This window comes from Haemorhous mexicanus, chromosome 33 (genome assembly GCF_027477595.1).
Source record: "Haemorhous mexicanus isolate bHaeMex1 chromosome 33, bHaeMex1.pri, whole genome shotgun sequence".
Classification (NCBI taxonomy): Eukaryota; Metazoa; Chordata; class Aves; order Passeriformes; family Fringillidae; genus Haemorhous; species Haemorhous mexicanus.
Window position 1 is genome coordinate 17,614 of NC_082373.1, and position 19,889 is coordinate 37,502.

At 71.4% G+C, this 19,889-nt stretch overlaps 2 protein-coding genes across 5 annotated transcripts; one reads left to right on the top strand and one right to left on the bottom strand.

Annotated features, from left to right (window-relative positions):
- Positions 1-1,763: 1,763 nt before the first annotated feature.
- B4GALNT1 (beta-1,4-N-acetyl-galactosaminyltransferase 1) lies at positions 1,764-13,649 on the bottom strand. 3 transcript variants are annotated; one of them, XM_059871806.1, is made up of 12 exons: positions 13,542-13,649; positions 11,116-11,181; positions 9,800-10,007; positions 9,037-9,219; positions 8,792-8,898; positions 8,373-8,410; positions 7,960-8,140; positions 7,226-7,366; positions 6,501-6,688; positions 5,558-5,698; positions 4,807-4,995; positions 1,764-3,075 (listed from the first exon to the last, which is right to left on the bottom strand). In XM_059871806.1, the coding sequence occupies exons 3-12, from the start codon at positions 10,000-10,002 to the stop codon at positions 2,098-2,100; spliced, it is 2,349 nt and encodes a 782-aa protein (XP_059727789.1). In that variant the 5' UTR covers positions 10,003-10,007; positions 11,116-11,181; positions 13,542-13,649; the 3' UTR covers positions 1,764-2,097. The 3 variants fall into 3 exon arrangements, with proteins under 3 accessions (XP_059727789.1, XP_059727790.1, XP_059727791.1); XM_059871807.1 differs by lacking the exon at positions 13,542-13,649 and adding an exon at positions 11,687-11,804; XM_059871808.1 differs by having other exon boundaries at positions 2,715-3,075; positions 4,758-4,995; positions 13,542-13,647.
- On the top strand, positions 12,622-19,557 carry OS9 (OS9 endoplasmic reticulum lectin). Of its 2 annotated transcripts, none has more exons than XM_059871810.1 (14): positions 12,622-12,809; positions 14,219-14,389; positions 14,803-14,866; positions 14,957-15,033; positions 15,115-15,213; positions 15,291-15,492; positions 16,052-16,168; positions 16,284-16,369; positions 16,456-16,492; positions 16,643-16,731; positions 16,808-17,098; positions 17,699-18,110; positions 18,198-18,313; positions 18,955-19,557. In XM_059871810.1, the coding sequence occupies exons 1-14, from the start codon at positions 12,645-12,647 to the stop codon at positions 19,075-19,077; spliced, it is 2,049 nt and encodes a 682-aa protein (XP_059727793.1). In that variant the 5' UTR covers positions 12,622-12,644; the 3' UTR covers positions 19,078-19,557. The 2 variants fall into 2 exon arrangements, with proteins under 2 accessions (XP_059727793.1, XP_059727792.1); XM_059871809.1 differs by having other exon boundaries at positions 12,623-12,809; positions 18,949-19,557.
- Positions 19,558-19,889: the final 332 nt, after the last annotated feature.

Genomic DNA, 19,889 nt, shown 5'->3' on the forward strand with positions numbered 1-19,889 from the left:
GCTCAGGGGGCTTTGCCCCTGGGTGTGTCCAGGGTGTGTCCAACGCCCTCAAATCCCTCCCCATGGGCTCAGGTGCTCCCAGGCCCTTCCTGGCCCAGCTGGGTTCTTGCCCAAGGTCTCCCTGGCCCAGGTGCAGAACCTGGGAGGAAAAACTGAGGTGCACACCTGGGACACCCTGGGGCTCCCCTGGCCCCACCTCTCCAGCCCGTCCTGGTGTGGAGCCTGGCCTGGGACACCTGACTGGGGACACTGGGATGGGACACCAGGGATGGTGAACACCACGATGGTCACTGGGGATGGGACATTGGGATGGGACACTGGGATGGTCGCTGGGGTTGGGACAGATTTGGGACATCAGGTTTGGACAGTGAACTGAGACATTGGGGTGCAACACTTCCATGGGATGTCCCAGGATGGGTCACTGGGGCTGGGACACTGGGGTGGGACATTGGGATGGGACATTGGGATGGGACATTGGGATGGGACACCAGGGATGGTGAACACCAGCAATGGTCACTGGGGCTGGGACACTGGGGTTGGGACATTGGGATGGGACAGATTTGGGACATCGGGCTTGGACAGGGAACTGAGACATTGGGATGCAACATTTCCATGGGATATCCCAGGATGGGACATTGGGATGGGACACTGAAATGGGACACCAGGATGGGTCACTGGGGTTGGGACACCACAGTGGGACACCAGGCTGGGACAAAGGCAGGACAGGACATAGAATGGGGACATTACAATGGCCTGGATGGGGCACAGAGAGGGGGACACAGGGTGATGTCCCAGGAGCCCCCAGGGACAGGTTTGGGAGGGGGGACAGCGACGTCACCTTGGCAGTCCCATGGGTCACTCAGGAGTGGCTGCAGGCTGGCCCCAGGTGTCACTCCAGGGGGCCACAGGACCCTGGGGGGGGTGCTGTGTGGGCTCCCCAGGGCTGGGCACCCTGGGCGCTTTGTCCCTGCACTGGCAGGAGCCACCAGGGGTGGGACAGGGACTCCAGGGACGTGGGGTGGGACCCTGCTCCCGTTTGTCCCCCAGCGTGGCTCTTGTCCTCCCAAGAAGGGACCCCAACACCAGCCCTGCTGGGGCCTCGGCCCCTCAGGGGCTGTGTCCCTGTCCCTGGGTGTCCTTGTCCCTTTGTGTCCAGCCTCACGTCCATTGTGCGTCCTTGTCCGTGTCCTTCACATGTCCACTGTGGGTCCCAGGCCCTGCCTGTCCCTGCCGTGCCGCTGTCCCTGTCCCCAGTTTGTCCATGCCCACAACCTGGACTGTCCCTGTCCCTGCCATGTCCCTGCCACGTCCTGCCAGGGCAGGAGGGACCCTGGAGGGTGCTGGGTGGGGGAAGGGGGTCCAGGGGCATTCCTTTTGAAAATCCCCCCCTCACCAAAGGCCACGCCCAGGAGAAACCACACCCACTGACCACGCCCACTGACCGTCCCGTGACCACACCCACTGACCACACCCACTGACCACGCCCGCTGACCGTCCCCAGTGACCACACGCACTGACCTCATCCCATCACACCCACTGATCCATTGAGCAAGCCCACTGACCACACCCCCTGACCACACCCCCTGACCACACCCCACCACCCCTGAAGAATTGAGAACCCCTCCCACCTCCAGAGCCCCTCCCATCTCGATAGCCCCTCCCACTCCACAGCCCCCACCTCGATAGCCCCTCCCATCCCGAAGCCCCTCCCACCCCTCAAGCCCCTCCCCCCCGTTTTTGGAAGCACGAGGCCGATTTCGGGCTGGTTAAAATCTCACCATCCATTGGGTAGAAAAGGGTGGGGGTGGCAGCCCCTCCCCCAGCCCCTCCCCCACCCACCCCGGGGGTCCCGAGGGTCTCGGGGGGGGGAGGGGCCGAGACTTGGCACAAAAATCCTGGCGGCAGCGGGGGGAGGGGCCGGGCGGTAGAAAACGGAGTGGGGACAACGGGGGAGGGGGAAGGGGACCCGGTGCGACCCCGCCACCACCCCCCCCCAAAGTACAAAAGAGCTAAAAACACCGCGGGGGGGCGGGGGGCGACGGGGACCCGGCGTGGTGGCACTGGGTGTGGCCATGGCAGTGGCCTTGGGGGTGGCCGTCAATGGTGGCCCTGGGGGGTGACCCTGGGGGTGGCCACGGGGCGGGGGAGGTCCTGGGGGTGTCCCACAGGTGGGGGCCCACGGGGGGTGACCCTTGAGGTGGCCCGTAGTGGCAGTGGCCCTGGAGCTGCCACCCCTGTGTCACACCAGTGGCCACCCGGGGGTGGTGGTGGCGGCCCGTGGGGTGGCCCAAAGGGGGCAGAGCCACCCCAGGGGTGCCCCAGGGGGCTGGAGGCCCTGGAATGGTGGCCCTGGGGTGGTGGCACTGGGGTTGTGGCCCATGGTTGTGGCTCTGGGGACGCTGCAGGGGTGGCCCGTGGGGGTCGGTGGCCCTGGGGACACCGCGGGGTGGCCGGCAGCAGTGACCCCTGATGTGGCCCACGCTGGTGGCCGGGGGAGGTCAGCGGCCCTGTCCGCGATGTCCTTGGCGCGTCCCGCGGCCAGTGACTCCGCTGGGGGTGGTGGCCCGGTGCCACCTCCGTGCCAGCCCCCCGGGGGTGGCACCACGGCAGCGCCAGCGGCCCCGCGACACCCAGGGCTGGCCAGCGGTGCCCGGGGCCGGGAGGATCAGCGGCCCTGTCCGCGATGTCCTTGGTGCGTCCCGTGACCGGTGACAACCTTGGGGGCGGTGGCCCGGTGTCACCTCGCGGGTGGCCACCGCCCGCAGCCCGTGGGGTGCCCCGGGGGCGGCACCACGGCAGCGCCGGCGGCCCCGGGCGCCCAGGGCCGGTGTCCCCGGGGTGTCCCCGCCCGGTGGCCCCGCTAGTCGCCGGCCATGCACTTGAAGCGGTTCTTGAAGAAGAAGAGGCGCTGCTTGAGGCGCACGCTGTCGTCGCGGGCGGCCGGGTAGCGGTAGCGGTTGTACTGCCGCTCGCCCTCCGAGCGCCGCCAGGGCAGCGCCAGCTTGGACGCGTGGTCCACCACCACGTCCTCGCACGAGCCCACGTGCAGCACCCCCAGGCCGTCGATGAAGAACTCTGGGGGGGCACAGGGGGTACCCCCAAAATGGGCTCAGAGGTGCCCTGGGGTGCCTCAGCCTGACTCTGATCTCGTGGGGCCACGGGGGGAAGGGGGGAATCCCAGTGTCCCCCCTTATCTCTGACCCCCTGAATTTGGGGTGACCCCGGGATCCTCCCTCATCTCTGACCCTTTGAATTATGGGGGACACCAGTACCACCTCATCTCTGACCCCCTGAACTGGGGGGACCCCAGCACCCCTCTTATCTCTGATACCCCAAATTAGGGGGACCCCAGTGTCCCCCCTTATCTCTGACCCCCTGAACTGGGGGCTACCCCGGGATCCCCCCTTATCCCTGACCCCCTGAATTATGGGGGACCCCAGCACCCCCTTATCTGTGATCCCATTGTGGGGGACCCCAGTGTCCCTTCTTATCTCTGACCCCCCGAATTTGGGGGTACCCCGGCACCCCCTTCCCCTCTGCTGCTGCCCCAGGGCTCTCCCCAAATTCTCTTCCGAGGAATTCCAGCCCCCCCAGGACTCCCCTCCTGACGACCCCCAGGCCCCCATCAGGACCCCAAGAACCTCCCAGCCCCCCCTGACCCCCCCCGGACCCCCTGAGCCGCCCCTGCTCCCCCCAGAGACCCCTGGACACTCCCAGACCCCTCTGACCCCCCCCTTGAGACCCCTGGACACTCCTAGCCCCCCAAGCCCACCCCTCTGCCCCCAGGACCCCCCACCTCCCGTTCCTGGGGACCCCCAGACACCCCCAGGTGCTTCCTGTGCTCTCTTGGGGCTCCCTGCAGCTCCCCCCAGCCCCTCACCCCCTTTTTGGGACCACAGGCCCCCCCTGCTCCCCCTCCTCGGGACCCCCAGCCTGGCCCCCAGGCCCCCCCATCCGGTGAGGCTCCCCAGCCCCTCTCCAAGGGTCTCCCCTGCCCCCTCCCCGGGACCCCCCCAGAGCCTCCCAGGACTCCCCTCCCAGCCTCCCCTCCCCAGGATTCCCCATCCCACTCAGGACCCCCAGGACCCCCCCAGTCCTGCCCCCTGACCCCTCAAAACCCCCAGGGTGACCTGGGGACCCCCAGACTCTCGTCCCCCCCCTCACCCCCGGGATCCCCTCATCCTCCAGACCCCTCAAGACCCTGGGAACTCCCAGGACCCTCCTCTGGGACCCCTTAAACTGAACCCCCAAACCCCTCGGGACCCCCTTAGACTGAGCCCCAGACCCTCCAGATCCCCCGGGACCCCTCAGGCACCTCCAGGACCCCTCTGGGACCCCTTAGACTGAGCCCCCAGACCTCTCAGGACCCCAAGAACCCCGAGGACACCTCTGGGACCCCTTGGACTGAGCCCCAGACCTCTCCCCCCGAACTCCCCCAGACGCCTCAGGCACCCCCAGGACTCCTCTGGGACCACTTAGACTGAGCCCCCAGACTCCCCCGAGACCCCTCAAGCACCTCCTTAGACTGAGCCCCCAGACCCTCCAGGACCCCTTAGACTGATCCCCGAGACCCCTCGTGCACCCCCAGGATCCTTCACCTCTGGGACCCCTTAGACTGAGCACCCAGATCCCCCAAACCCCCCGGACACCCCCAAGACCCCTCAGGCACCCCCTTAGACTGACCCTCAGACCCCCCAGCTCTCTCGGACACCCCCAGCCCCCCCTCCCGTCCCCTCCCCGTGCCCCCCGGCCCTCACCGAGGTGCGCCACGCGGCGCAGGCGGGGGTCGAAGCCCACCTGGCGCACCTTGTCGGTGCGGGCCAGGAAGAAGTTGACCACGCCGTCGGTGACCACGCAGGCGGGGAAGCCGGCGAGGCGGTGGTGGAAGCCGGGCCGGGTCCGCAGGCAGTCCCCCCCCGCGCCCCCCCCGCGCACGCTCAGCCGCTGCCGGTACGTGGTGGTGTAGCCGGTGATCTCCCGCACCGCGCCGCCCACCTGCGGGCACCGCGCCGCCATGGGGAGGGGGCACCGCGACCACCGGGAGCGCCCAGGAGCCCCAGGGACCCCCAGGGACCCCCGGGACCGCCAGGCATTGCCCACCGGGGGGGAAAGGATGGGGATGCTGTGCTGGGGCTGTGCCCCCAGCTGGGCACCGGGACCCCCCACCCGGGCATTGGGACCCCCCAACCCGGGCATTGGGACCCCCCAGTTGGGCACAGAACCAGGACCCCCCCCCCCAGACCACAAGAACCTGCCTGTGGTACCCCCCCGTCCTCCGTGCCCCCTGTGCCCCCCCCGTGCCCCCTGCAGCCCTCGTGTCTCTGCAGCCCCACCGTGCCCCCACCCCCCGTGCCCCCTGCAGCCCCCCATGCCCTCCACCCTGGTGCCCCCTGCAGCTCCCCGTATCCCCCGTACCCGCCGGTGCCCCCTGCAGCCCTCGTGTCCCTGCAACCCCCCGTGGCCCCCGGTGCCCCCCACGTCCCGTGTCCCCTGCAGCCCCCGTCCCCGTGCAGGCTCCCCGGTGCCCCGTGCCCCCCGGTGCCCGCCGTGCCCTCACCAGGTCCAGGCTGGTTCTCTCCAGCACATCCACCAGCTTCTCCAGCCGCGTGCGGGCCGTGAAGATGAAGTCATCGTCCACCCACAGCACGTACTTGGTGGTCACCTGCGACACCGCCAGGTTCCTCCCGGCGAACCAGCCCTGCGGGGGCAGCGCGGAGCCTCGGGCACGGCCCCGCACCCGCGGGTGCCCGCGGTGCCCCCCCGAGCCCTGACAGACGCCCGTGTGCCCATCCCGGGGACCACAGCCCTGACAGACCGCCCCATGTCCCCAACCCCAGGGATCACCAGCTCTTCCAGGCCTCATGTCCCCTTCCCCAGGACCCCCAGCCCTGACACACCCCCCGTGTCCCCTTCCCCAGGATCCCCCCGTGTCCCTTTCCCTGGGATCCCCCCGTGTCCCCATACCTGGGGTCCCCCCGTGCCCCCCCTCAAGCCCTGCCAACCCCCCCTCGAGCCCCCTGGGTTCTGTCACCTTGTCAGCCCCTCATGTGTCCACCCCCCCCCGGGGTGTCACTGCTCTGACAGGGTTCTCGGGTTCTCATGTCCCCCTTCCCCACTGTCCCCATGCCCAGGGACCCCTGCCCTGCCAACCCTGCCCCTCCTGGGGGTCTCCACCCTGCCAGCCCTCCCTGCCACGCCCAGGGAGCCACAGCCCCATCAGGACCCGGTGTCCCCCTCTCTGCCATCCCAGGCCTCCGTGTCCCCTCCTTTTTGAGGACCTCAGCTCCTGCCAGCCCCTCCCGTGTCCTGCAGCCCCGTGGCTCTGCCAGCCTCCCTGTCCCCTGTCTGGGGTCAATGCCCCCTCCCGTGTCCCCTGTCTGGTGTCTCTGCCACCATCCCCTGTCCCCTGCCGTGTCCCCTGTCCGTGTCCCTGCCCTCTCCCCTGTCCCCTCCCCTGTCCCCTGCCGTGTCCCCGCCCCCGCCGTGCCCGCGGTGCCCACCTTGCCGAAGGGCATGAGGTAGTGCTCCAGGTGTGGCCCTGCCAGGGGCTCGGGGCGCTGGCTGTCGTCGGCCACCACGATGGTGACCGAGGGGTAGAAGCGGCGGATGCTGGCGATGAGCCCGCGCAGTTTGTCATAGCGCAGGAACGTCTTGGTGGCCACGGTCACCAGCGCCGAGATGTTGTATCCTGGGTGGGGGGGGACGGCTGAACTGGGGGGGCTGGGAACCTGAACTGGGAGCACTGGGAGTGCAAACTGGGAGTGCTGGGAGCCTGAACTGGGTGGGCTGAATTGGGGGGGCTGGGAGCTGAGCTGGGGGGACTGGGGGGGGGCTGGGAGCTGAACTGGGAGAGCAGGAAGTCTGAACTGGGAGCACTGGGGGTACTGGGAGCACTGGGAGGGAGCCCCGCGAGCACTGGGAGCACTGGGATTCTGGCACTGGGAGGGAGCCCCGCGAGCACTGGGAGCACTGGGGGCACTGGGAGGGAGTCCCGCGAGCACTGGGGGCACTGGGGGCACTGGGATTCTGGCACTGGGAGGGAGCCCCGCGAGCACTGGGGGCACTGGGGGCACTGGGGGCACTGGGAGGGAGTCCCGCGAGCACTGGAGGCACTGGGGGCACTGGGATTCTGGCACTGGGAGGGAGCCCCGCGAGCACTGGGAGCACTGGGAGCGCTGGGGGCAGGGCAGGGCAGGCCGCTGTCGGGCTGCAGCCCGGTGCTCACCCCCGTCCCCGCCACTGTCGCTGTCGCTGTCGCTGTCCCCGTCGCTGTCGCCGGCGCTGCCCGGGCCGTACAGGCGGGGCGTGGGCGGGTGCCGGATGCGGATGGCGAAGGCGGCGGAGTGGCCGTCGGTGGAGAACTGCACTGCAGGGCGAGGGGGGGCTGGGGGCGAGGGGCACGGGGGGCAGAGGGGGCACCGGGGGCACGGGGGGCCGGGGAGAGGCGGGGATTGCCGGGGGCGGGGGTCACCAGGGGACACCGGGAACGATGGGGGCATCGGGGGTACCGTGAATGTCGCAGGGATCCCCCGAGTGTCCCTGTAGGTGTTGGGGGTACCCCGAGTGTCCCAGAGATACCCCGAGTGTCCTGTGGGTGTCGGGGATACCACGTAATGTCCCTGTGGGCATCGGGGGTACCCCGAGTGTCCCTGTGGGCATTGGGGATGCCCCGAGTGTCCCTGTGGGACCTGGGTATCCGGGGGTGTCCCTGTGGGCATCGAGGGTACCCCGAGTGTCCCTGCGGGCATTGGGGACCCCGGGGTCCCAAGGGGAACTGGACATCCAGGGCAACCAGGGGGGCTCGGGGGTCCGGGGGACGCTGGGGGTCCCAGGGGTGCTGGAGTTCCCACGGGTCAGCCGCGTCCCGGGGGTCGGGGGGAGCCAGGAGCGCCCGGGCCTGCCGGGGGTCCCAGGGCTCTGGGGGTCCGGGGCTCCCGGGATGAGCCCCCCCGTACGCACCGATGTCGGCGGTGTCGGGGTGGAACTGGGTGTTGGTGTAGGTGACGAACTGCAGCTGCCGGTTCAGGTGGTCCAGGTGGGCGGCGGCCAAGGACAGGTGCGGCTGCCCCTCCCCCTGCAGCGCCACGCCCTCCACCTCGGCAGCCACCGCCAGCGTTCCCAGCGAGGCCGTCAGGTTCACCTGGGGGCGGCACGTCACGGGGGGGCCGGGGGGGGCACGGCAGGGACCCCCCAAAGCGGGGAGGGGGCACACGGCGGGGGAGGGCTCACGCCCAGCCCGCCCCTGCCCCGCCCATCCACACAGCCCCGCCCACAGAGCGGACAGACCCCGCCCATGTCCAGCATGCCCCGCCCATTCCAGTCGAGTCACGCCCCCTCCCAAGCCCCTCCCCGTGCCCCGCCCTCGCCCTCACCTGGTACCTGTTCCTGGCCGGCGCCTGCAGGCTGAGCCCTGGGGGGGGCCGCGACACGGGGGTGAGGCCCGGAGACCCCCGCAGGGACCCCCTGCCCCTGTCCCCCCCTCAGAGCCACCCGGGGGTTCCCCCTGCCCAGGGACGCCTCTCCCCGTGCCCCCCAACCCTGTGCTGTTCTACTGGGGGCACCAAGGGGCACTGGGAGGAGCTGGGAGGAGCTGGGAGGAGCTGGGAGGAGCTGGGTTTCCCTGGGAGGGGCTGGGCTGCCCTGGTGGCACAGGGGACACTGGGAGGAGCTCCCACACCCCCCCTTTCCCCCGTTCTCTGCCCTCCCCCTCGCCCCCCCCCCCGTGCCCCTCCCTTGACCCGGTGCCCCCCCGCCCCGTGCCCGTCCCCGCGCTCCCTCCGCGCCCCCTCACCGGGCACCAGCACCGTCTGCAGCGGCCGCACCTCCACCCCCTGCGCCGGGTACTCCAGCGGGGAGTTGGCCGGGACGATCAGCAACCGGTCGGCGGGGGTCTGCACCCTGCGGGGGGGGCACCGGGCCTTCAGCCGGGGGTCCCCGGAGGGTCCCACACCCAGCCAGGGGGTCCCAGCCTCCCCCTCCGTGCTGGGCGCGGGGTTCCGCGGGGCCCCGGGGGTCGCTCCCGCCGCCCGCGCTCACCGGTTCCGGTAGTTGCGGTACTCGCGCTCTCGCAGCCGCAGCTGCCGCGGCCGCTCCCCGGGGGCGAAGGCGCTGGCGAAGTCCAGCCCCGCCGGGCCGGGCCCGAAGAGGCGCCGGTGCAGCGGCAGCGCCAGCCCCGCCTCCGCCTCCGCCTCGCACGAGCAGCCGTTCCTGGGCAGCAGTCTGTCGCGACAGGGCCGCTGTCACCGACAGCAGCGGCGCCAGAGCCCGCGCCACGGGGAGCGGCACCGCCCTGGCATCTCCCGTCCCCGCGTGGCACCGCCCTGGCACCTCCTGTCCCCGCGTGTCACCGCGCTGGCATCTCCCGTCCCCACGTGTCACCGCCCCGACACCTGCTGTCACTGCCTGTCCCCGCGTGTCACCCCCTGGCACCTGCTGCCACCTTCCAGCCCCCCTGCCGCCACCCCCAGAGCCCTGACCCACCCTGGCATGGCCTTTGTCACCGCTCTGCCACCGCCCATCACCCTTGCCCCGGTGCCCCCAACAGCCGACCCCGGGGTGCCCCCATTTTTGGGTGCCCCCGTTTTTGGGTGCCTCCACCCATGGCAGCCCCAGCCCCGTCCTGCGGTGCCCTCAGCCCCCAGTACCCCCATCTTAGGGTGCCCCACCCGCCGTGCCCCAGCCCCGGGGTTCCCAGGCCCCAAACCATGGGTACCTCCACCCCTGGGTGCCCCCACCCTTAGGTACCCCCCCGCTTGGGTACCCCCCCGGTGCCCCCCACCCTTGGGTGCCCCCTCCTTACTCCATGACCTCCTCCTTGAGGCGGAAGGGCACGTGGGGGTAGGCGCGGGCGGAGGGGGGCAGGGGGGGCGGCAGCCGCTCGGGGGGGGGGCGGCGCAGGTCCACGCTGGGGGGGCCCTTGGGTGCCCAGAGGTGCAGGTAGAGCGCGGCCAGCGAGGCCGAGGCCACCAGCAGCAGGCACAGCGCCCGCTGCGCCCCCCGCATCCTGCCTGGGGGGGGGACAGCGTCACCGCAGGGCCCCCGGGGCCCCCCAGCTCCTCCCAGTGCCCCCCAGTACAACCCAGCCCCTCCCAGTGTCACCAGAGCCTCCCAGCGCCCCCGGGGCGAGCCAACCCTCCCAGTGCCCCCCCAGTACAACCCAGCCCCTCCCAGTGTCCCCGCCAGTACGACCCAACCCCTCCTAGTGCCCCCAGTGTCACCAGTGCCCCCCCGGTGCCCCCGGGGCAACCGAGCCCCTCCCAGTGCCCCCCCCAGTACAACCCAGCCCCTCCCAGTGTCACCAGAGCAACCCAACCCCTCCCAACCCCTCCCAGTGACACCCAGAGCCCCCCAGTGACAGCAGTGTCACCATCTCCCCCAGTACAACCCAGCCCCTCCCAGTAGTCCCCAGTGACCCCCCCGTGCTCCCCAGTACAGCCCAACCCCTCCCAGTGTCCCCAGTAAAACCCAGTGCCCCTTGGTGCCCCCCAGTACAACCCAGCTCCTCCCAGTACAAACCAGTGCTCGCAGAATCCCCCAGGGACTCCCAGGACAAACCAGTGACCCCAGCATCTCCCAGTGATTCCCAGTACAAACCAGTGCCCACAGTGTCCCCCAGTACAACCCAACTGCTCCCAGGGACACCCAGTACAAACCAGTGCCCGCAGCACCTCCCAGGGACACCCAGTACAAACCAGTGTCCCCGGCACCTCCCAGTGACTCACCAGTACAAACCAGTGCCCACAGCATCTCCCAGTAACTCCCACCAGTACAAACCAGTGCCCACAGCACCTCCCAGGGACTCCCAGTACAAACCAGTGCCCACAGCATCTCCCAGTAACTCCCACCAGTACAAACCAGTGCCCACAGCACCTCCCAGGGACTCCCAGTACAAACCAGTGCCCACAGTGTCCCCCAGTACAACCCAACACCTCCCAGTAACTCCCAGTACAAACCAGTGCCGCCAGTGCTGCGCACCATCCCTCAGCCCCTGCTCTGTCCCCAACACTCCCGTCTCCCAGTGCTCCCAGTTCATCCCAGTTCTGCTGTGCTCGGACCCCTCCATCCCTCCCAGTCCCCCCAGCCCCCCAGTGCTCCCGGTGCCCCCCGTGCCCTCACCTGGGGGTGGGCGCAGGTCCGGGGGGGCTCAGCCCACCCTCATGGCTCTGCCCCCGCAGCACGGGCCTGGGGACACGGGGACAGTGTCGGGGCGGGGGGGCCCCGCAGCCCGGGATCCCCCCCCGGTCCCGCCGCCCCCCCGGCTCCCCCAGCCCCCCCGGGACGTGGCCGCAGCCGGGGCCGCCCCCGCCCCCCCCGGGGGTCTCCTCGAGGGCTCGGGGCTCGGGCAAAGGCAGGGCCCGGGGCAGACGGCACGTCGGGAGGGGCCGGGGGTGCTGGGGGGCCCGGGGGGGGGGGCCAGGGAGGGACATGGAGGTGTCGGGGGACTCGGGGGGCTGAGAGGGGCGGGGGATGCGGAGCGAGGGGGGCTGGGACTGTTCGGGCGGCGGGGGGTCAGCGGGGACCGGGAATGCGGGGGATGCCGGGGGGGCCCGGCGGGATGCGGGGGGTGCCGCGGGATCGGGGGGTCGGGGGTGTCTGGGGGGAGAGGCGGCGATGTCGCAGCCGCGGGGCAGTGGCAGGTGCCATCCCTCATCGCGACGCGTCGCGACAGGAGGGGCCCCGGCCCTACCTGGCTCCGCTGGCGGATCCCGGCGCTCCGCGGCCGCAAGCGGCACCGGCACCGGAGCGGGCGGCGAGGGCGCCCCCGGCGGCCCCGGTGTGGAACGGCACCGCCGCAGCCCCGGTAGGGGCGGGGCGAGGCTGCGGGGGGAGAGGCGGCGGGGGGGGTGGGGGGTGCGGAAAGCGGGGAGGGGCGGGCGGGGGGGTCGGGCAGGAATCAGCCCCCCCGGTGCGGCGGCCACAGGCCGCGCTTTGTGCCCACGCGCGGGGCGCACAACGGCCCCATTGACCGGGGGCGCGGGGGGGCCCGGCCCGAGCTCTGCCGGGACCGGGAGGGGGCGGGGGCTCGGAGCTGGGGAGAGCTGGGGAGACTCGGGGGGCTGGCAGGGGGGTGAAGGAGCGCGGAGGGGTCCTGGGGGGCTGAGGGGTCCGGGGGAGCTGAGGGGTCCGGGGGGGCTGAGGAGTCCGGGGGCGCTCGGAGTTGTTTGGGCGGGGTTAGGAGGTGACCGGGGCAGCAGAGGGGCTCGAGGGCCGGGGGGGGTGGGGGCGGCTCCGCTCGCTCGGGGTCCCCGCACGCCCCTCACCGCGGAGCCCCCTCCCGGCTCCGGTAATCACGTGATCCCCCCCCGGGATGCTCGGCGCCCTCGGCCAATCAGCGCGCGGGGATCGCCTGCATCCCGCTCGGCCAATGGGGAACCGTCAGGCGTTACGTCATCGCCGCCGGCCGCGCCCCGCCTCGCCATTGGCTGTTGCTCGCTCGGGCTCGGGCCAATCGCCGCGGGCCGCGGCCTCGCAACCACCTCGCCCCCGCGGCCTCACAACCGGTGGCGTCATCCCTGCCGCTGACCAATCAGAGCCGCGCTTGGTTTGACAGGCAGGTATTCGGACCAATCGCGACGCGGAGCAGCGAGGTCTGGGCGGCCGCGGGGAGGTGCGGGCGGAAGCGGAAGCGGCGGCGGCGGGGGAAGATGGCGGCGCGGCGGGGCCCGGGGCCGGTGGCGGCGCTGGCTCTGCTGGCGCTGCTCGGCCCGGGGTGGCCCCTCCGCGGGGCCCGGGCCGCGCTCAACCTGCAGGAGCTCAGCGAGCTCAAGTACGGCCTCGAGATCCTGGCCGAGCCCGTGCTGGCCGGGCAGGTGCGCCGTGGTACCGGGGCCAACGGCTGGGGGCGGGGGAGGTGGGCGGCGTCCCGGAGGGGTTCTACCGGGACCGGCGAACCGGCCATGGGGCTGCCGAGGAGCGGGGCACCGGCTGCGGGTCAGGAGGGCCGGCCGCGAGGGGGGTTACGGGGACCGGGAACACCTGTTCGGGGCGGACCGGGGCGGGGCTCCGGTCAAGGGCCGATCCGAGCACGGGTCACCGGTCAGGGGCTGAACCGGGGCCGGGGGAACCGCTCAGGGGCTGAGCCGCGCCCGGGTCACCGGCCAGGGGCTGAGCCGGGCCCGGAACACTGGCCGGGGCCGTACCGGGGCTGGGGCACCGGCTGAGCTCCTCACCGGGGCTCTTCCGGGGCCGGCGGCAGCCGCCGGGCAGTGGAACGCGGCCCAGGGGCTCTGCAGGGGCCGGGAGCGCCCGTTCGCGGCGGGGTCGGGGACGCTGTTGGGGCTGATCCAGGGCCGGGGGCACCGGGCAGGGGTCGGGGGCGCTGGCGGGGCCGGGGGCACGGGGCCGGGGGAGTCCCGGGCAGGGCTGGGCTCGGGGGTCCCGGGCAGGCGATGAGCCCAGCCGGGGCTCAGCGGCTCCGGGGGCTCGGGGTCCCGGGCAGAGCCAGGCTCGGGGGGACACGGGGCCGGGCTGCGCTCGGGGTCCCGGGCAGAGCCGGGGCTCAGCGGCTCCGGTGTCCCAGGGGGGTCCCGGTCGGTCCGTACCTGTGTGCGGAGCGGCTCCGTGGCTGGTGGGGCAGTGACCCCCCCCGGTGCTGCCGCCAGATGTTCCGGATGTGTGCGGGGGAGGGAACAGAGATTTCACTTTCGGGTTCCCCAGTCCGGGAGGGTCACGCCCCGCAGCCGCCGCTGCCCCGGCTTGTCCCGGCACAGCCCCGGGGCTCCTCGAGCTGATTTGGGGGGGATCCAGAGCCCCCCGCAGCTGCTGGGGCAGCGCCAGGCCTGTCCTGTGCCCCCTCCCTCCGTGTGTGACAGGGACAGGGACAGGGTGGGGGCTGGGCCGGGGGAAGGCTGTGGTTTGCCCGGGTCGGGGGGGGGGGGGGGGCTGGAGGGTCTGTCCTGTCCCATCGGGGGGGCTGGTGGAGTCTGGGGGGGTCACTGGGGGACTTTGGGGTCACTGAGGAGTCTGTGGGGTCACCAGGGGGGCTTTGGGGTCCCAGGGGTGTCTGTGGGGTCCCTGGTTGAGTCTCTGGGATCACTGGGGGGGCTGCAGGGTCCTCAGAGGGTCTCCCCAAGGGGGGCAGAGCCCCAGACCCCCAGGGGGTGTTTAGGGGTGCCGGGGGGGGCTCTGGGGTGCCAGGGGGTGTTTAGGGGTGCCGGGGGGGGCTCTGGGGTGCCAGGGGCTCTTTAGGGGTGCCCCCTGAGCCCCGTGCCCCGTGCAGCGGCAGGACGTGGTGACGGTGGCGTCGCGGTTCAAGCAGCGCTACGAGTGCCGCCTGCCCCCCGCGGCCGTGGGGCCCCCCCCGGGCCCCCCCCGCGACCCCCGGCTCTACAACGGCTCCGGCGTGGCCGAGCTGCTGCGGCCCATGGGCACGGCGCCCTGCCTGCTCAAGGTGGGCACCAGAGGGGCCGCGGGGGGCATGGGGGGCACGGGGAGTGATGGGGCCAAGGGGGGCCTGGTGCTCTGCCTGCTCAAGGTGGGCACAGGGGGCACAGGGGGGGCACAGGGAGTAATGGGGGGCACGGCACCCTGCCTACTCGAGGTTGGCATGGGGGGCACGGAAGGGCATGAGGAGGGCACAGGGTGGACCATGGGGGCACGGTGCCCTCCCTGCTCAAGGTGGGATTGGGGGCATGGAGGGTGCCAGGGGGCACAGCACCCTGTCTGCTCAAGATGGGCATGGCCGGGGGCACGGGGAGGGCCAGGGGGCATAAGGGGGAGCACGGGGGGTGCCAGGGGGGCATGGGTTGTGCCAGGGGGGCACCCCCATGCCCCAGCCTCACCTGCGGGCTCCGCTCTCCCCAGACCAAGGACTGGTGGACGTACGAGTTCTGCTACGGGAGGCACATCCAGCAGTACCACCTGGAAGGTGACACTGGGCACAGGGCAGGGACAGGGCAGCCCTGAGGACCCCTCCCTCCCCTCACTGTGCCCTCTGTGTGCCCACCCCCCACCCCAGAGTCTGAGATCAAGGGCGACGTCCTGGTGCTGGGCTATTACCAGTCTGCCTTCGACTGGGACGACGAGACAGCCAAGGTGGGTGTGCCCCACCCTGGGCACAGCGGGCAGGGGCAGGGCTGTCCCCATGCCCACCCCGTGCCCACCCCACCCCTGCAGGCCTCCAAGCAGCACCAGCTGAGGCGCTACCACAGCCAGAGCTACGTCAACGGCTCCCGCTGCGACCTGACCGGCCGCGCCCGCGAGGCCGAGGTCCGGGTAAGGACGGGGGGGCATGGGGGGCACCGAGGGGCACCTGGGCGCCACAGGACCTCACCCAGGGGCCGTGCCCGCAGTTCCTGTGCGAGGAGGGCGCCGGGGATTACATTGCCCGCGTGGACGAGCCGCAGTCGTGCCAGTACGTGCTGACGGTGCACACCACGCGCATCTGCCACCACCCGTTCCTGCGGCCCGCCCCGGGGCTGGCACCGCAGCCCATCCGCTGCCAGCCCGCCCTCTCGCCCGCCCAGTACGTCCAGTACGTGCGTGCCCAAGTCTGTGAGTACCAGGGAGCCCTGGGGGGGTGTGGGGAGTGGGGTTGGCGCTGTGTGCTACCCATCCTGAGGCTGGCCCTGAGCCCTGGTGCAGGGCTGGCGCTGTCCCCTCCATGCTAGAGCTGGCGCTGTCCCCTCCAGCCTGGTGCTGGCACTGTCCCCTTCATACCAAAGCTGGCACTGTCCCCTCCAGCCTAGAGCTGGCACTGTCCCCTCCAGCCTGGCACTGTTCCCTCCATCCCAGGACTGGCACTGCTCTCTCCAGCCTGCCCTTGTCCCCTCCATCCCAAGGCTGGCACTGTCCCCTCCAGCCTGGCCCTGTCCCCTCCATCCTTGGGCTGGTACTGTCCCCTCCAGCCTGGCCCTGTGCCCTCCATTCTAGGGCTGTCACTGTCACCTTCCTGGCCCTGTCCCCTGTGTCCTGGGGCTGCCACTGGGACTGGCACTGTTCCCTCTGTGCCAGAGCTGGCTGTGTCCCCTCGGACATAGGACTGCTATGGTCCCCTGCAGCGTGGAGCTGGGGCTGTCCCCCAGCTGTGCTGTCCCTGTCTTTGTGTCCCCAGCTGACACCAAGAGGAAGGTGGAGGAGATCTCGGAGGAGCTGCGGACGCTGGACACGCGGCTCTGGAGTGACAGGGACAGTGAGCCCCCCTCCCAGAGCCCCAGGGGCGGCCAGGAGGGTATGGCCCTGTCCCCTCCTCACTATGACAGCACTGCCAGTGTCCCCTCTCCCTCTGGGAACCCCCGGTGCCAGGTGTGTCCCCCCTGTGGCAGCTGTGTCCCCCCCTGTGCCAGGGAACCAGCCAGAGCCAGCCAGGGATGTGACAGCTGGGGAGCAGGAGGTGACAGCCGCAGCCAGTGACCAGCAGGACAGCACCAGGGTGAGTCCCAGTGGCCCTGGGGACATTCTGAGGGTCACTTTGAGGGGGGTTTAGAGTTTGCTCCATCCCCTGTGTCCTCCCTGCAGGAGCCATCCCCGAGGGCAGCTGGCGGTCGGGCAGCTGGTGAGTCCTGGGGTACCCTCCCCATGTCACCTCATGCCCACCCCTTGTCCCCCATGCCCCGTTGTCACCTCCATGCCCTCCCTGTGTCCCCCGTGTCCCCCTGTGCCCCCCCTGGCACTGCCACCCCCCGTTGTGCCCTCCCCCCGGCAGACCCACGGAAGAAAATCCACTTCAAGGTGATCCGGAGCCCCGGGGACCTGCTGCAGTTCATCGAGGAGCTGAAGGAGACCACCAGGAAGGTGGGCACCTCCCCCGTGCCCCCCCTCGGGCCTCCCCCTGCTTCAGTTTCCCCTGAGCCCCTTCCCCCTGCCTCAGGCCAAGGAGAAGGCAAGCGAGGAGGAGGAGGAGGAGGAGGCAGCAGCCAAAGCTGCCCCAGCCCCACCAGGCCCCGCAGAGCCCCCCAGCCCCGAGGCCCTGCCTGGCCCCGAGGCCCCCCCCACGGGGGAGGAGGAGGAGGAGGAGGATGAGGATGAAGATGAGGATGAGGAAGAGGAGGCAGGGCCACTGCTGGCGGGGCTGGAGCTGCTGCCACGGGAGCAGGTGGCGAGGCTGAAGGAGGAGGTGAAGAGCCAGATGGAGCGGGAGTTCGACAGCATCATCAGCGAGGTGGGGACCCCCTGACTGAGCTGGGACCCCCAGAGGGGGGCTGGGTGCCCCTGTCTGGGCTGGGACACCCACAGTGGCCCTGGGAGCCCCTGCCTGGGCTCTGTAGCCTCACTGGAGGGCCCCCAGTAGGGATGGGACCCTCTGGCCAAGGTGGGGCCACCCAGGCTGCACTGGGGGAGCCCCAGCTGGGTTGGCTGCCCCCCACCCCCACCCCCCAACTGGGGATCTCCTCATTGCTGTGGGGACCTCCTGTCCACACCGGGGACCACCCTGAGCATGCTGAGACCCCCTCCCAACAATGCTGCTGACACCCCTGGGACGGTTGGGACCCCTTGCCTGGGCTGGGACCCCCTCCCAACAACGCTGGGGACCCCCTGGGGGGGTTGGGATCCCCTGGCTGAGCTGGGACTCCTCTGACTGGGTTGGGGACCCCTGTCTGGACTGGGGACCCCCTTAGTGCACTGAGACCCCCTGGCTGGGCTGGGGACCCTATGGGATGGCCAGGGCTGCCCAGCAGAGCTGGGGACAGCCGGTGTGGCCCAGCAGTTCCAGTGCTGCTGGCCAGGCTGGCGAGCCCGCCCCGACCCCTCCCTGGCGCAGGTGGAGGAGGAGCTGGAGACCGAGGGGCTGAAGGGGGAGTTCGACCGGAGCCGCGCCACGCGGACCCTGGCGTCCACCCTGAGCCGCCTCATGGACCGGCTGGACAGGGCCGAGCCCCGCCGCGACCCCTCCGGACCCCCCCCTGCCCCCGGGGGCCGCAGAGAGGAAGAGGAGGAGGAGGGAGGCGCGAGGAAGGGCAGCCCCCGGCTGGCCAAGGACGGGCGGGTGCGGGTGCGGATGGGCAGGGTCGGGAGCCACGACACCCCCCAGGAGCGGGAGCCCCTCCGGGGGAAGCAGGAGCCCCCTCGGGAGGATCGGGAGCCCCCCCGGGAGAAGCAGAGCCCCCCGCAGCTGCCGCAGGTGGAGAACGAGGTGCGGGAGCTGCTGGCCAAGGAGGGGCTGCGGGCTGAAGGTATGAGGAGGGGTCCGGTGGGGGTGGGGGGGACGGCCGGGGGCAGCCCCCCCCCCCCAAATCAACCCCCCCGGGCCCCCTCCGCAGGGAAAATCGAGATCAAGATCGTGACGGCGTCGTCGGGGGGCGAGGAGGAGGAGGGGGCGCAGTGGCTGTCGGAGGAGGATTCCCGGAGCCTGAAGGAGATCTTCCTCAGCATCCTGGTGCGGGGGCGGGGGGGCCTCCGAGGGGCGGGGGAGGGGCTGCGAGGGGCGATGGGGGGCTCCGAGGGATGGGGGCACAACGGAAGCTCGGCAGGAGGGGAATTTATGGTGTTGGGGGAAGGCAGGGGCACGGCTGAGGTGGGGGAAACTGAGGCACGGCAGGGCTGGGGAATGTGGGAGGGCGTCGCTGAGGGACGGGGAGAAACTGAGGCACGGGCTGGAACTGAGGTAGAGCAGGGATGGGGAATGTGGGGGGCTTGAGGGATGAGGGGAAACTGAGGCTCAGGGGGACACACTGAGGTGGAGAGGGTGGGGGCAGGACACAGGCAGGGGGGGCTGAGGAGGGAAAAGTGGGGTGGGGGGGGCACTGAGGTCAGGGGGGGGCAGTGAGGTGAAAGGGGGGCACTGAGATTAGGTGGGCACTGAGGTGAAGGGGGGGACATTGAGGTCAGGGGGATTCTGAGATGAGGGGGGGACACTGAGGGGATGGGAGGCACAGAGGTCAGGTGGGCACTGATTTGTCCCCCCTCTCCAGGTTGGGGTGGGCACAGAGGTGAGGTGGACACTGAGGTGAAGGGGGCACAGAGGTCAGGTGGGCACAGAGGTCAGGTGGGCACTGACCTGCCCCTCCCCAGGTGCAGGGCACGGAGGAGGCGCAGAAGGAGCGGCGGCGGCTGCAGGCCCTGGAGGACAATTACCGCTTCGTGTGGGGGGGCCGCCAGGAGCCCCCCCCGCCCGCTGACTCCGAGGACCAAGAGTTCTGATCCCCCAAATCTGAGCCCTTAAATCCTGAACGCCCCCCCAGAATTGTGGCTTCATCCCTGCCCTGGGACCGGGCACAGGGCACCCCAAGGACCCCGGTGTCCCCTGCCCTCCTTGGGGGGAGGACACTGTGCCCCACCCCGGGGTCCCCTGCCCTCCTTGGGGGGAGGACACTGTGCTACCCCCAGTGTCCCCTGCCCTCTCTGGGGGGTGGAGAGGGCACTGTGCCACCCCCAGGGGACCCTGCCCTGTCACCGGGTGCATTTGTGACACGGATGACCTGGGGGCGCAGGGGGGGAGGAGTGGCCGTGATTTTGGGCGGGGAGGAGGGTGGTGTGTAATTTGGGGGGGGGGGGGGGGGTCCTGTTGCCACTGGAGCCGTCGGTGCCGCCCTCGGCCCGGGGGGGTCTCTCTCTCATAATGAGATGTCGCGGAGTCGTTCGCCCCCCCCCCCTTTTATCAATAAACCGAGGTCGCCCCGGGCCGTGTCTGTGTCCCCCCGCGCCGCCCCTGTCCGGGGTCTCCATTCCTCGCCCCTCCCAAAATTGCAGGAGGGGCGGGGCCGTGGGCGCGGCAGCCAATCAGAATTCGGGCGGGGCCAGGGGCTCGCCCGGCCTCGGCCAATGGGAATGCGGGGGGCGGGGAACGCAGAGCTCGCGGGACCCCCGGACGGACCGGGACCACCGGGCCCAAGCCCTCGGGGACAGCGGTGCCACCGGGACCGACGGGACCCCCAGGAGGCCCCGGGCCTCCCGGATCCCCCGGGACCCAGCAGGGCCCCCGAACCAACCAGGACCCAGGAACCGACAGACAC

Bases quoted from the DNA above. Each gene is read 5' to 3' on its own strand.
- OS9 (XM_059871809.1), top strand. From the start codon at position 12,645: ATGGCGGCGCGGCGGGGCCCGGGGCCGGTGGCGGCGCTGGCTCTGCTG. The intron at 14,390-14,802 runs GTGGGCACCAGA...CGCTCTCCCCAG, and splicing joins CGGCGCCCTGCCTGCTCAAG to ACCAAGGACTGGTGGACGTA. The intron at 17,099-17,698 runs GTGGGGACCCCC...TCCCTGGCGCAG, and splicing joins TCGACAGCATCATCAGCGAG to GTGGAGGAGGAGCTGGAGAC.
- B4GALNT1 (XM_059871806.1), bottom strand. From the start codon at position 10,002: ATGCGGGGGGCGCAGCGGGCGCTGTGCCTGCTGCTGGTGGCCTCGGCC. The intron at 7,367-7,959 runs GTGCGTACGGGG...CTCGCCCTGCAG, and splicing joins CCCCGACACCGCCGACATCG to TGCAGTTCTCCACCGACGGC. The intron at 3,076-4,806 runs GTGCGCCAGGTG...GTGCCCCCCCAG, and splicing joins TCCTGGCCCGCACCGACAAG to AGTTCTTCATCGACGGCCTG.